The following is a 15,628-nucleotide window of genomic DNA, read 5'->3' as shown; positions in this document are numbered from 1 at the left end:
AATAACCCCAATAGTTTTTTCTCAAATTTCGCGGTAATTGATTGGAAAAAAAATGTTAAACATTTTTTTGAATGTTTTATTGCATGTTTGAACCCTTTTCGGAAAAAAAGCGACTTTTGGGCCAAACTCTAGGATTTTTGAATTTTTGTAGGAAAATCACTGAACTTGGGATTGTTATTCTCACACGATGATTGAGGAACATACAAAAAATGAGAAAAACTTCAATTCCACGAAAATTGGGAAAAACTTGGGGAATTGTGAAAAAATGGAAAAAAGAGGAAAATGAGGAAACAGTAAGAATACAAAGACAAGAAAAAATTTTCCTCAGCCACCATCAACACTCACACTGCTGCGAACTGTGAGCATCCCGTTTGCTAATCGCTCCAATTATGTCGTCGTTCTCGTCGACACTTATACATGCCTCTCGCATGTATTCCACCTGTTTAGCATTGTAGCTCGCCAGCTCCACGTGGCATTGTTGTTCTTGGCGGCGCGGTGCCAATGCTGACAGACCCCGTAGCGATGAGAGTTTCTTCATTTTGAAAGGGGAAGGCGGTGGCCTAGAAAAAGTTGGAGGATAGTTAGGCCAGCTATTTTTTCGGCCAGAAAGCGTCAAAATATGGAATATTAATCGCTTGAAAATAACGATTTTTTAACATTGAAGAAAAAAATTTTCAGAAAAACCGGTTTAATAAATTTTGAAAAACCGCGTATTTTAAAAAGAAAGAAATTTTGAGAATCAAAAAAATCACATAAAAAAAGACCACAAAAACTACAAAAATTAAAAAAATAGAGAAAAATTAAGGATTCGCCTTCCGATGGCCGGCTACACAGTCGGTGGTGCAGAAGTTGAAATGGGAGTATTGGAACGGGGTTGGTGGAAGTTGTCGGCCACACTGAAAATGGGGTTTTTAGAGAGATTTAGAGGGGAAAATCTGAAATTTTGAGCAAAAATTTGAGATTTATAGGATCAAAATCAGCCATTTTACGGTCAAAAATGACTTTTTTTCTAAGTCGAAATTGAGATTTTCAGGTCGAAAATTCATTATTTTGTTGGCTTCAAAAATGACACTTTTCAAGTTGAAATTAGGATGTTTTTGGCTTAAAATTAACCATTTTTTCGGTTCGAAACTACGATTTGAAGGTTCGAATTTTGCTCATTTTTTGGTGTCAAAATTGCATTTTTATGATTAAAATTAGCTATTTTTCGTTCCGAAAATGACACTTTTTACGTTTCTGGGTCCGAATTCGCTATTTTTTGGATCCAAATTAGCTACTTTTGGGGAAAGAAATTGAAATTTTTTGTTTCAAAATTGACATTTTTCAGATCAAAATGCTGAATTTTTCGGTCTAATATGAACATTTTAAGATCTAAATATCCAATTTTCCGAGGCGAAAAACACCTGATTTGGGGACTAAAAGGGGCTATTTTTAAGCTCAAAATTTCCAATTTTTGGTGTCAAAATTAACAAGTTTAGAATCAAAATTCTCAATTTCTGGGATTCGAAATTGACCTTTTTGTGGTCAAAAATGATATATATATATATATATTCAGAAGCGAAATTGAGATTTTAGATTCCAAAATGCGCTATTTTCGAGCAATAATCATTTATTTTTGAAATTGAAAATTGATATTTTTGGTATCAAAACTGACAATTTTAGGATCAGAAATTCTTATTTTTAAAGCCAAATAAAAAACGAATTTTCGAGAACAATATTACCTAATTTTGAGACTAAAAAGGCCCATTTTTAAGCTCAAAATTGAAATTTTTAGGGTCGAAAACTTGAATTTTTAGGATTAAAATCCGCTATTTTTAGATTAAAACACATCACATCCTCTACCTGATGACACCTCATAATTGGCGGTAGCCCAGCCAGCCGTCTCTCCACCGCCTGTGCTCTCCGCTCTCTCTCCGACATCTCCCGGTACTTTTGACATTCCGCATTTTCCAGCTCCATCTCCTTCTGCTCCTCCTTCTTCGTCCGTTCTCGCGCCTGAAAATAAGAACTCAGTTCTTTTCAAAAAAAAGAAATTTTGAGGAAAAATCTAGTTTTTAAACCAAAATTTGAAGAACAAAACATACCGATTTTTTGGACTCTAAAATCCATTATTTTAATTTCAATCAATTCGAAAAAAAATGACCAAAAATTCAGAATTTCAGCCAATTTTCCTCCAAAAAAAAGAGACATTTTTTCAGCATTTTCAGCATTTCTAGCCAAAAAAACCAAGAAAAATTGTTTATTTCTATTCAAAAAATAGGGAAAAAATGGATATTTTTTTTTATCGCGTGACGTCTTCTAGAATATTCTAGAAGCTTCTAGACCAATCAAGTGATTTATGAATGATCATGGCCTAGAAAAATCTGAGAAAACTAGGTAGTGAACTAAAAAAAATTGGTCATGACCTAGAAAAAACTGGGTCACGACCTAGAAAAAACTGGGTCACGACCTAGAAAAATCTGGGTCACGACCTAGAAAAATCTAGGTCAAGACCTAGAAAAATCTAGGAAGAATAATCTAGGTCATGACCTAGAAAAATCTAGGTCACGACCTAGAAAAAAACTAGGTCACGACCTAGAAAAATCTAGGTCACGACCTAGAAAAAACTAGGTCATGACCTAGAAAAATCCAGGTCATGACCTAGAAAAAACTAGGTCATGACCTAGAAAAATCCAGGTCATGACCTAGAAAAATCTAGGTCGTGACCTAGAAAAAACTAGGTCACGACCTAGAAAAATCTAGGTCACGACCTAGAAAAAACTAGGTCATGACCTAGAAAAATCTAGATCATGACCTAGAAAAATCTAGGTCACGACCTAGAAAAAACTAGGTCATGACCTAGAAAAAAACTGAAAAAATTAGGTCACGAAAAAATTTTTTTTCGCGATTTTTCGATTTTTTATCGTAAAAAATCCCTTTTTAAACCATTTTTTGTGGTCCGAATTTTATGATTTTTGGGTCATTTTTAGCCAAATTTTCACCAAATTTCCCACAAAAATCCTCACCTTTTGTCGCTGTTTCTTTTCCCGCTGCTTCTCGGCCTTCTCCTTCTCTTGCTCTTCTGTCAATTCCACTCTTTTCTTCGGCTCCGGAATGTGGGTTCTTCCCCAATTCGGTCCAGACGGGTCATTTTTCGATCGATAATCGACAAAAATCGATTTGATCTCCGCGTTGGCCGAGGAGGAGTACGGTGGAAGGCCGGCGCCGTCCTTGGCTCCAGAATCGCATTGGACGTCGTCGAGGAGGTACTAAAATCGAATTTTGGATCGAAGAATCATTTTTTGGCGGCGAAAATCATGTTTTCAAGTCGTAATTACTGCTGTTTTGTGGCGAAAGAAACTCATTTTAGGGTCAAAAATTCGATTTTTGAATGTCATATGTGCCGATTTTCAGGTCAAAATATATATTTTTTTAGAGTTGAAAAATCCATTTTCAAAGCTTAAAACTCACTTTCAGACAATTCTTGGCACTATTCGCCGCTGAGACATGCAAAAAATGCGAGCGATTCGGTGGAATTTTGGCGTTTCTCAGATAGTCGATCGCTTCGTTTTTGACGTCTTCATTCAGCGATTCGACGTGTTCACGGAGGGATGTCGCGTCGTCACGGCGGATGAGGTTGTAGGTCTGGAAATTTCGAGGTTAGGGTGTCACTGTAGTTGGGGTACTGTAGTTGGTATTTTGGTGGTCGAAAATCTGGCATTTTTAAGTCATATTTCAGCCAATTCATGCATTTTCAACTACTTCAAACACCAAAGTTTGTGATTTTTTGAGCCAATGTTTGAATAAAATCATTGGGATTACTGTAACCGGATTACTGTAGTCGATTTTTCGGGGAGCCATTTCAGCCATATTTAATGCCGATTTGTAGCTTAATTTTAGCTAATTTGCAGCTATATTTGAAGCCAATTTTCAGCTTGTTCCAGTCGGGTTACTGTAGTTTTTACAGTCGGGTTACTGTAGTTCGTGAAATTCAACCTATTCTAGTTCGATTTTCAACCTTTTTTAAGCCTATTTTCAGATGCCATTTTCACTTTGAAAAAATTTAATTTCCAGCCATTGTTAGGCCGATTTTCAGCAAATAAAATCCAAATTTCCGTCATTTTGAAAGCGATTTTTACCGCCAATTTCTCCCACCTTCTGCCTCCACTCATCATCAAGCCCTGGCCACTGAATCGACTGCTGCACCACGTCTTCCGATGCCTTTCTCATCGCTCGCACTCGAATCTGTTGTGTCTTCCTTGCCTTCTTTTCAGATTGCTCATCCTTGTTCTCGTCATCATGATCACTCCATTCGCAAATCATCGATAGTCCACCGTCTTTTCGCTTCCTCCCAGCCACTTTTCTCGCCAATTCCTTTCGTTTTTCACGGATTTCTTCCATTTCCGATCGGAATTCCGAGTTGGTCCCGTGGGGTCTTACTTCCTGAAACAAAAAAAAATCGATTTTCAGACAATTTCAGCTATTGTAAAAGCCATTTTTAGCCATGATTTAAGTCAATTTTCAGCCGATTTTCAGCTATTCTCGAAGCTGATTTTCAGCCATTTCAAAATACAATTTTTAGCGAATTTTAAATTCCGATTTTCAGCCAAATTTCAGCTATTTTCAAGCCGAATTTTAGCCATTTTTCAGCCAAATTTCAGCTATTTCGAAGCTAAATTACTGTTATTTTAGGCCATTATAAAGCCCCACTTTAGGATTACTGCAGTTAGTTTGGGTTGAAAATCAGCCATTTTGAAGCCAATTTTCAGTGATTTTTAAGCCGAATTTCCGCTATTTTTAAGCTAATTTCCAGTCATCTTAAAGCTAATTTTCAGTGATTTTTAAGCCGAATTTTAGGTTTTTTAAAGCTAATTTTCAGTGATTTTTAAGCCGAATTTTAGGTTTTTTAAAGCTAATTTTCAGTGATTTTTAAGCCACTTTAGGATTACTGCAGTTAGTTTGGGTTGAAAATCAGTCTTTTTAAAGCTAATTTTCAGTGATTTTCAAGCGAAATTCCAGCTGAATTTCAGCTATTTTAAATGCCGATTTTCAGCCGAATTTCAGCTATTTTGAATCCGAATTTTAGCCATTTTAAAGCCAATTTTGGGTTACTGTTGTTAGTGAATTTTTCAAGGGGTGAAAATCATCCGTTTTAAAGCTGATTTTCGGTGATTTCGGAGCCAAATCGCAGCCACACTTTTTTCGCCATTTTTCGATAATTTTCAGCTATTTTAAACCACATTTTCAGCCAATTTTCAGCTATTCTCAAAGCTAATTTTCAGTCAAATTTTTTGTAATTTTCAGCTATTTTTAAGCAAAACTATACTATTCTGGTAATTTGTGCTTAACCGGACGTTTTAGAACGGTTCCAAAACGTCCAGTTACAGAATGGCAGGATTCTTCACACCTGGAGACGTCGCCACGTCTCTCGACCTCATCCTTCGTCGGTCGCTTCGTTTCGAATGGAATCGTTCGAATTCGCGCGTCACGTGGATACAGATCAGCGTTGGCTTCAAAGAAGACACTACGATGATAGGTGGCGCATCGGATGAACACCAGGGGGGTCTTCTGAAGGTGTTGACTCCAATCACGGACCATTTGCTGGATTTCTTCCTTCATTTTTTGCTCGTTGTATCTGAAATTTCGGGTGGTTTTGGGAGTTATTTTTAGGCCAAAAATGAGCTAAATTAGGTCCAAAATTGGTCATTTTAAGCTAAAAATGAGCAAAATTAGGTCCAAAATTGGTCATTTTAAGCCAAAAATGAGCTAAATTAGGTCCAAAACTAGTCATTTTAAGCCAAAAATGATCAAAATTGGTCATTTTCAGCAGATTTTAATGAAATTAGGTCCAAGATTGGTCATTTTAAGCCAAAAATGATCGAAATTAGGTCCAAAATTGGTCATTTTAAGCCAAAAATGAGCAAAATTAGGTCCAAAATTGGTCATTTTAAGCCAAAAATGAGCTAAATTAGGTCCAAAACTAGTCATTTTAAGCCAAAAATGATCAAAATTGGTCATTTTCAGCAGATTTTAATGAAATTAGGTCCAAGATTGGTCATTTTAAGCCAAAAATGATCGAAATTAGGTCCAAAATTGGTCATTTTAAGCCAAAAATGAGCTAAATTAGGTCCAAAATTGGTCATTTTAAGCCAAAAATGATCGAAATTAGGTCCGAAATTGGTCATTTTAAGCCAAAAATGAGCTAAATTAGGTCCAAAATTGGTCATTTTAAGCCAAAAATGAGCAAAATTAGATCCAAAATTGGTCATTTTAAGCAGATTTTTTTTTTAAGCAGATTTCTGTCATTTTCAGGTCTAAAGTTGACTATTCTTAGCCTATTCTCACGAAATTAACCTTCTCAACTGTGCTCCCGCACTCTTCGCCGCTCCTTTACCACCGGAATCGTGTTGCGATTGGACGCCTCCTTGTTTCGCACGTGCCACATAGCGATGGAACGATTTTTGAGCCGCGATTCGGTCGCTGAAAGTGAAAAATGGGTCATTTGAGCTATAGATTTAAGGTACAGAATCCAATTTTTTCACTTATTTTTCAGAATTTTTAAAGCTAATTTTCAGACATTTTGAGCCTATTTTTAGCCAATTTTCGGTCTATTTTTGAGCTATTTTAGGTCAATTTTAGCTAATTTTTCAGCCAAATTCTCTCCATACTTCTCAAAAACCGCTGCCGCAAAATGTCCACCATTCCATAGGATGATGGTACAATTGAACGGCCGTAAGAACGTCGAATTCGTGACGTCCGTCTCATTCACGTGGAGAATATTCCGGGGAATCGAGAAGACGTGGTCGTCGCGAACGAAGAATGCACGATTCGCGGGGAGGAGGAGCGCGTCGAATTCTTCGTCGTCTGATTCTACAGTAGCCGATAGGGTTTGGGATGATTGGGTGAGGTCTGGAATTTGAGATGTTTTAGAGCATTTTTGGACTTTTTCAAGCCATTTTTCAGGCAATTTCAGGCGAATTTAAGACATGTTTAGACGATTTCAAGGTCAATATGGGCCATTTTCTAGAAGCTTTTGGGTTTAAAGAAAAAGAAATTTCTCAAAAATCTGATTCTTCGAGCTGATTTTCAGACATTTTTTAAACCGATTTTTAGCTTATTTTTTTGCTCATGTTTCGCTCAATTTTAGCTCGTTTTCAGCTTATTTTCAGCTGATTTTTGACCGATTTTTAGCCGTTTTTCTGTAATTTCAAGACATTTTAGCTCCATCTCAGACATTTTAGCCAATTTTGAGCCGATTTTTGCCGATTTTAAACATTTTAAAGCTGTTTTTTCACTAATTTTCAGCGCCGCCTATTTGAAGCAATTTTAGCCAATTTCAGTTTATTTTCAGCCGGTTTTTCGCCTATTTTCAGCTGATTTTTGGTCGATTTTTAGCTGTTTTTCAACCGGTTTTCAGTCATTTTCAGCTGATTGGGGGAGGTCTGGAATTTGAGATGTTTTAGAGCATTTTTTGACTTTTCGACCATTTTTAGATCATTTCAAACTATTTGGAAACAATTTCAGACGATTTTAGAGCATTTTTGGACTTTTTTAGACACTTTTTGAATATTTTTCGACCATTTTATAGCATTTGGGACTCATTTAGACTATTTTCAGGTAATTTTGAACGAACTTTAGGACAATTTTAGACCAATTCAGTATGATTTTTGACTATTTTGCAGTGAATTTGGACCATTTTCTAGGGTCTTTATAGCCGATTTTTAAAAGAGTTTCTCAGCCTAATTTCTAGCGATTTTGAGACGATTTGTAACTATTTTAGTGAGTTTAAGCAGATTTTTAGCTGTTTTAAGCCTATTTTCCCGATTTTGAGCAGATATTAAACAGGCCTATTTTTGCCAATTTTCTAGCACTTTTCAGCCGTTTTTCTGCTGATTTTTAGCGGGTTTTCAGCCTATTTTTAGCCATTTTTAGCTCATTTTTGACCGATTTTTAGCCTATTTCCACCAGTTTTCTGCCCAATTTTTAGCCCATTTTCAGACGATTTTTAGCCAGATTCTCAACTATTTTTAGCCAATTTTTAGCCATTTTTAGCAGATTTCAGCCTATTTTCAGCCATTTCCAACCGATTTTTAGCTCCTCACCATGATCATCTTTCTCCGTTCCATCAAAATCTTCCTCCTCAAAAATCGGCAAATTTTTCGCCTTTCTCAGTATGTTGGTCCGATGGAATAGCGATTGATAGTGCTCCAGAATCGCTGAACGATCCTGGAAATCCACGGAGCACTGGCAGGTGGTGCACATGTCCGAGTCTTCTGATAGGCGCATTTTCCATTCTGCAAAATTGGCATTTTTTGGAATTTTAAAAATAAATAAAAAATTGGAAATTTGAAGGTGAAAAATTCAGCAATTATTGTAAATCTGAAGCCTTAAAATGGCGAATTTTCGTATAATTTTGAGTTGAACAAGTACATTTTTGGATACCAAAATTTGGATTTTTGCCTCTGAAAACTCGAATTTTCGCTTCAAAAGTCTCAAAAATGGCCTATTTTAGCATTTAAAGGCGCTAGTTTTGACTTGAAAATGTCATTTAAGGTCCAGAAATTTCAATTTTTGTCTAGAAAATTCAACTTTGGAAACTGAAAATTCTTAAATTTCGAGTCTGAAAATGACAAATTTTTGGCTGAAAATATCAGTTTTTTTTTCTTTTTAAAACTGGATTTTCAGCAATTTTCTCGAATATTTTCCTGAAATTTTCCAATTTTTGACTCCCAATCAGCTATTTTTCGCTCAAATTCTGGATTTTTTGCCTGAAATTTTTAAAATTTGACTTTGAAAATTCAGTTTTCTTATTTCAAAAAACTGGATTTTCAGTTTTTCTTCTGGTATTTTTTGATGAAATTTTAGATTTTTTGACTGCAAAAATCCGTTTCAAAATCGAATTTTCAGCCATTTTCTCGCATTTTTTACCTCGAAATTCAAATTTTTTGGCTTAAAAACTGGATTTTCAGCTTTTTTTTCGATGTTTCGTCTTCCAAAACGGATTTTTCAGTAATTTTTTTAACGCTATTTTTCTACTATCTTCAGCAATTTCTAACCTAACATCAACGCCATTCCAGCGTCAGTTTCCACTGAAACCGACTCCTTTTCAGTGACTTTTCCACCCGAAACCTCCTCCTCGTTTTCCTCGATTCGAAACGCCTCGACTCCGTTCATAAATTCCAGACTTTTCAGCGTTAAAACCATGATTTTTGGGGCTGAAAATTGCGAAAAAATGCAAAAAAATGCAAAAAAAATTAGGACAAAAAATATAAGAAAAATCGGCAGAAACCAGTTAAAAATCGGCAAAAAAATAGGCTAAATTGTATTTTTCTTCAAATTTTCGAAAAAAAGAAAAGGAGTAAAAATGACACAAAAAACGCCAAAAAATTGGGGAAAAATGTACAGAAAAAATGAGAAAAAACAGTTAATAATATGCGATCTGACTGATTGAATTCAATTATTATGGAAAAATTTTGAAAAATTGACAAAAAAAAATTTTAAAAAACAGGAAAATAAGTGGGAAAAAAGGCCTATAATTGACTCGTTTTTGGGGGGTAAATCAGAGTGAAAAGTGAGGAAAATGGGGGTTTTTGAAGCTGAAAATGGGAATTTTCAGAGCCAAAAATACCTTTTTTGGAGTAAAAAAATAGAAATTTTCAGGTCTAAAATGACAATGCTCGGCTTAAATACTGGAGGTTTCAAGTCAAAATTTGAACATTTTCAGTAGAAAATACTTCTGGCTAAATTTTGAAGGAATTTTAAGTCAAAAATCAAATTTTTAAACTCAAAACAGGCGAAATTTATGTCGAAAATTCAGAATTTTTGAGTCGAAATTCCGATTTTTTATCCCAAAATTGACATTTTTGAGCTTCAGAACTGAAGTTTTTAGATCTAAAAATGATAATTTTCGGCTTAAAAATACTGGAAATTACGAATCGAAAATTGGGAAATTTCCAGTCGAAAATTCGCATTTGTAGAGCAAAAAATTGGGAAATTTAAAGTCAAAAATTGAACATTTCCAGTCAAAAAATAGCATTTTTAGACCCCGCGAAAATGACATATTTGAGCTGCAAAATAGGTATTTTAAGCTTCAAAAATGACGTTTTTAGTCTGAAATTACGAAATTTCTGTTGAAATTTTAAACGTTTTCAGTCGAGAATTCGAATTCTAGAGCTCCAAAACTGTACTTTTCTAATCCAAAAATGTCATTTTTGGGCTCTAAAATTGGTTTTTCGAAAATTTCTACTCGAAAATTCTTTCTAGGCCCAAAAATGACATTTCTGAGTTCCAAAATTGGCATAGCTAGCTTAAAAAAATTGAAAGTTCGAGATCCGAAAATGACAATTTTTAGCTTAAAAACTGGCATTTCAAAGCCCAAAAGTGCCATTTTGAGTCTAAAAATCGCATTTTAAGACGCAAAAATACCATTTTTGAGCATAAAAACTGGAAATTTCGTGCCTAAAATCGCATTAGGGTCAAAAATTCGAATTTTCTGACTCAAAATTAGCCATTTTCAAGTCCAAAACCTTCCAAACCTTATACAATAGAAAAAACAAACAAAGAAAAAGGACAAATTTTCGGCAGACAATAATTAATTGATTACACAAAAAAAAAATGATCCAGATGTTAATTACTCTATAATTAAAGTTAATTAATTAGTTTTTTGTCCTTCATCCCCAAAACTTTCGGGTCCAAATCTCCATTTTCCACTACTAATGCGTACTCTTGGGACGTGCCATCGTCTGTTGCTGCGGTGCCATCATCCGGGATATCGCATTGATCCATGACCGCATATCCTCATCGTTCACCGCGCAGATACGGTAGATTGAGTGTCTTCCCTCGACGAGACGACCGTCTTGCTCGGTTTTACACGCCTTGATTTGGCCGTCAGACAAAGAGTAGATCTGCAAAAAATTCCAGTTTTTTAAAAGAGATTTTTGCGCTTATTTTTGAGCTTTTTCCGGTAGAAAAATGGTTAAAAATCAGCAATTTGGGGTCGAAAATCGTTAATTTCAAGCCGAGAATTAGAGTTTTTAGCATGAAAAATAGCTCATTTTATAACTGAATTGCTGTTTTCAAGGTCAAAAATGGCAGATTTTCGTTAAAGAATACTGAAAAATCGTCTTTCTAGTCGAAAAATTAGTATTTTCAGGGTCAAATTCGGATTCTACACAAATTTCGAGCATTTGTTAGGAGATTCTTACAATCAAAGATAGCTGATTTTTGAGCTTTTTCAGGGTTGAAAATGGGTCAAAATGAGTGATTTTGGCCCAAAACCTCGAAATTTGGGGTCAAAAACCGTTATTTTGAAGCTGGAAGATGCTCAAATTCTAATAGACAAAACCAAGATGATTTGGAATCGAAAAGTGGAATTTCGAGGTTGAAAATAGCATATTTTAGAGCCGAAAATCCTAATTTTGGGGTCTAAAATGTATTTTGTGAACTCAAAGATTTGAGAGAGATTCAGCCAGAAAACGAGCATTTTTCCGCTGAAAAATGGTATATTTAGGTTGAAAAATCTGGAAAATTTTCAGCGTTTTTTGAAGATTTTTATCTTATTTTTGAGTGTTTGTCAGGTTAAAAAATTGGTTAGATTGGACAAATTTCTCCTCCTTTTCAGAGTTTTTAACACAAAAAATGACATTTTTCGAGCTTTTACAGCGTTGAAAATGGTTAAAAATGAGTAATTTTTGAGGTCAAATTTTGAAATTTCGGAGCCGAAAATCCTATTTTCGGGGTCAAAAATTGAGAGCGAATTCAGCCAGAAAATGAGCATCATTTTTGAAGCGAAGTTTTAGCTTTTTTCAGCTAGAAAAGTCTTGTTTTTAGGCTTGAATTCGAGCATTTATGATTAAAATCGATAATTTGGGTGTATGCAATTTTTGAGATTTTCCATTCGAGAATGCTGATTTTCTAAGCGAAATTTCAGCTAAACAGCGAAATTTCTAAGCGAAATTTCAGCTAAACATCGTCGTTTTTAGTCTGAAAGTTGAGCATTTTCCGATTCTAAACTACTACTATTTTTAGGCTCCAACTGACAGTTTTCAGAGCCGAAAATTGAGCAATTTGGGGATAAAATGCTCATTTTCCAGTACAAACAAATTCCATGAAAATTATAGTCAAAAATTCGCATTTTCAAGCTCCAAAATTGCAATTTTAAGATCCAAAAATATACCAAATTTAGCTTGAAAACTGGAACAAGGAGAAATTTCAGATTTTGAGCTTCAAAAAAACCCTCACCTCAAACATAAAGGGTCTAGTTGGCGCTTCGACTTTGCGTATTCCAACATTGGCGAGTGTGATGATTCCCTTGGGCTCCTTATCAGTCATTTGATCAAAGTAATACAGACAGTTCTCCGACAACACAAACCACCGTTTTTTCCACGAAAGAGCCCCGGAAAACAGTGGATTCGAGCTCTGTTTGAATAGCCAACCCTCTCGTTCGGCGTGCAGAAGAATGTCGTTCACTGATCCTTTTCCCGTTGGCGACACTTCATCGGGGATCTTGAATTGGGTGATGCTCACCGATTCGTACACTTCTGTCAGTTGTTCGATGGTGATAGCGCCCGATTCGAGGAGTTGCTGGAAGAAGAGAAAAATCGATATTTTTAAGCCAAAATCTGGATTCTTGAGAGGAAAAAATCGCTGACTCTCTGGGTCCAAAAATTCCAAATTCGTGCTGAAAAATCCAATATGCAAATTTTGAATTTTGAATAGCAATTTCGGGAGCTCGAAATTTGAATTTTCTAACTTTCTCTAGCTTTAAAATCTCTAGTTTTGAGTCAAAAAATGTCGATTTTCGACCGCAAAATGTGCTAATTGTGTCCCAAAAATAGCAATATATTAGCCTGTAAACTACAAAATTTATAGTCAAAAATCTGAATTTTTGAGATAAAAATCGCTACTTTTGAGTGGAATTTTCGACCCAAAAATATGCAAATTTTGAGCTGAAATTTCGAATTTTCAGCTCAAAATTAGCTAGTTTTGGGACAAGAAATGTTAATTTGGAGCTGAAAAATCGCAAAAAATCGGCCAAAAAATCAAAATTTTGAAGCTCAAAATCTGATGGCGCCCGATTCGAGGAGTTGCTGGAAGAAGAGAAAATTTAGTTGAAAAATAAGATTTTCTGATGATTAAAAAGATAATTTTGGAGCCCAAAAATCTTATTCATCGGTCATTTTCAGCTCAAATCTCTCGTTTTTAGCATGATAAGCAGCCTATTCTCCAGTTTTTTAGCATTAAAGGTGGGGGGACAGGAGATTTTACGGGGGATTTTTGGGGCCAGAGTATGCATTCTACCGTGACGGTGTACAACGCTAAATGTCACTCTGCGTACAGCTGTCGTCCTCGCCTTCATGTATGCAATCGGGCGGCCGCTTTCTCTTTGCCCGCGTAGCTCAGTCGGTAGCGGCGCCGCACCCTCAATCATAGCCCCAACAAGTTCAACTCCTCGAGGGGCATATTTAAACGAAATATCGAGAACATTATTTTTTTCATGTCCCCCCACCTTTAAATTATTTGTATTTTTCAGTTTTTTAGCCTTAAAATTATCCATTTTCAGTGAAATTTTTCAATTCAAACTTTAAATCGGCCATTTTGATCTCAAAATCTACGTTTCCAGCCTCAAAATGAGCCATTTTCAGTCGAAACTTGAAACGGTCATTTTGAGCTTAATTTTATCATTTTCAGCATGGAAAATGGTCTATTTTCAGATTTTAAACGTCAAAATGAGCCGTTTTCAGACAAACTTTTAGCTTCAACTTGACCAATTTTAAGCTTCAGATCGATCCCTTTGAGCTCAAAATTGGCTTGAAAATTCAGATTTTTAGCTTAAAAATGATCGATTATTCTCACCTCATTCATCTCGATATACTTCTCCAGTGTCGGCTTATCCTTCACATTGGGATTGTGCAACAACGTATTCACCATAATACACGAGTAGGCTACCGTATGCGCCTGATCCGCATTCCCGTACGACGGATTTTGAAGTGCGTAGATTTCGGCGAATTTCTCCAAAATTCGATTAATCTTTTGGGATTCGCCGGGCAGTCGGAACGAGAATAGGTACTGGCGGAGGGCTGGAACGATGGGGACGTCGTGGAGACGATGTTTCGAGTGAATTTATCTAGTGTTTCTAGGGCAAATGGTCGATTGTCGCCCAGGATTTCACCAATTGCCGATTTGGATAGCCCTTCGCCCTGGAAAATGATTTTTTTTTAAATTGATAGCATGATGGAAACTGGCTTAAAATCGACTAATTTTGGCTCAATTTGCTCAGAAAGACTCAAAAAATGGCAATTTCAGCTGAAAATCGACTAATTTTGGCTCATTTTTTCATCTAAAATTCGGTTTTTTGACATTTTTTTTTCTGATAATTTTCCAATATAAAACTACCAAAAATGAACATTTTGAAACTGAGAAATTGGCTCAAAATCTTTATTCTTAAGCTTTTCCTGATCAATTTTCAGTCTATTTTGGTCATTTTTCAAGTTTTCCGGGGGTGAAAATGCCCAGTTTTTGGAATTTTAAGTTATTTTTCGTTTCTAAAATCTCGATTTTGGGCATTTTTAAACTCAAAAATTACATTGTAAAATTACTGAAAACGGCTTAAAATCGACTGATTCAGTTCATTTTTGACTATTTTAGCCATAAAAATGCAATTTTCGGATTAAAAAACCATTTTTTGCTGCTAAAAATGCGATTTTTGACTCAAAACTCAATTCTTTCAACTCAAAACCGAAGATTTCAAAAACTCACAGCCTTCATCCACAACGCCAACGCTTGTGGATCCTTTGCGACGACATTCCGTGACGCTAGCCAATCTAACGCCTTCCATGGATCCTGATTGAACTTTTTTCGTCCGTTCACCACAATTTTTTGATAATCCTTCGATTTTGGATGGGTGTAGTAGACCTGGTCAAGTTCCTCGTCCACCTCTCGTACCTGTCAATTTTGGGAAATGTTTCGAAATCTAGATTTTCGGGAAAATGACGTTTTTCGGGTGTTTGGAACGATTTTTGGCTTAGTTTGAGTAAAAAATCGGGTTTTTTTCAGGGTTTTTGGGGTGGTAAACTTGAAATTTCAGAATTCTTCCATGCTTTTTGAGCTGAAAATTTAAAATTCTAGATTGTTGGGTTTTCAATGCTCAAAACGATTTTCAGGTGATTCTAGATGAACATTTTGGGTTTTTTGAAGCTTTTTGGATTAAGAAACTAGGAATTTACAATTTTTTTTCCAAAAAATTGAAAAAAATTTTTTTTTTTGAAAATTCGAAAATTGAAAGCTTTCCAATATTATTCTTCAGAGTTTTCAGCAAAAAATGTCATTTTTCAGAGCTTTTCTGTAATTTTGAAGCATAATTTTTTCAATTTTTCCAAGATTTTCAGCATTTCCAGCGATTTTCCGACTTCTTTCTCACCTCATTTTTCAGCGCCTCGATTTCATCGACCAGCTGCGCCTTCCTTTTTCGCACCTTTGGCAGTGTCATCTTTTCGCTCTCCGATGGCCCATTTCGCTCTAAAAATTCGAAAAATTGAGATTTTTTTCAAAATTTTGGATGACTCACCTGAATACCGAGACGACATCTAACCGACTTTTTTCCTATTTTCTGATGCTGAAAATCATAAATTTCGTTATTTTTTACTATAGA

General features: G+C 35.5%; 3 protein-coding genes across 3 annotated transcripts in view; all 3 read right to left on the bottom strand.

The window, feature by feature from the left end:
• The window catches only part of Cbr-idi-1, a gene marked incomplete at both ends in the record, with an annotated part of 3,499 nt that extends 2,961 nt beyond the window's left edge, over positions 1 to 538 (bottom strand). The window contains one exon of the mRNA XM_002643007.1: positions 346 to 538. Coding sequence (XP_002643053.1) covers positions 346 to 538 — 193 coding nt within the window. The remainder of the gene's footprint in view (positions 1 to 345) is intronic.
• Positions 539 to 800: 262 nt separating this feature from the next.
• Positions 801 to 9,183, bottom strand: Cbr-vms-1 (the record flags this gene model as incomplete). Its single annotated transcript, XM_045244640.1, has 10 exons — positions 801 to 896; positions 1,843 to 1,995; positions 3,006 to 3,248; positions 3,451 to 3,624; positions 4,135 to 4,422; positions 5,329 to 5,614; positions 6,334 to 6,459; positions 6,648 to 6,888; positions 8,082 to 8,273; positions 9,036 to 9,183. The coding sequence occupies 10 exons, from the start codon at positions 9,181 to 9,183 to the stop codon at positions 801 to 803; spliced, it is 1,947 nt and encodes a 648-aa protein (XP_045097716.1).
• Positions 9,184 to 10,691: 1,508 nt separating this feature from the next.
• On the bottom strand, positions 10,692 to 15,563 carry Cbr-grp-1 (the record flags this gene model as incomplete). Its single annotated transcript, XM_045244639.1, has 7 exons — positions 10,692 to 10,883; positions 12,220 to 12,561; positions 13,834 to 14,057; positions 14,150 to 14,177; positions 14,737 to 14,922; positions 15,398 to 15,495; positions 15,545 to 15,563. 7 exons carry the CDS (start codon positions 15,561 to 15,563, stop codon positions 10,692 to 10,694), a joined length of 1,089 nt encoding a protein of 362 aa, XP_045097715.1.
• Positions 15,564 to 15,628: the final 65 nt, after the last annotated feature.

This window comes from Caenorhabditis briggsae, assembly GCF_000004555.2.
Source record: "Caenorhabditis briggsae complete genome, chrIII, whole genome shotgun sequence".
In the NCBI taxonomy this organism is placed as follows: domain Eukaryota; kingdom Metazoa; phylum Nematoda; class Chromadorea; order Rhabditida; family Rhabditidae; genus Caenorhabditis; species Caenorhabditis briggsae.
This window is presented reverse-complemented; position numbering and strand designations above follow the sequence as displayed.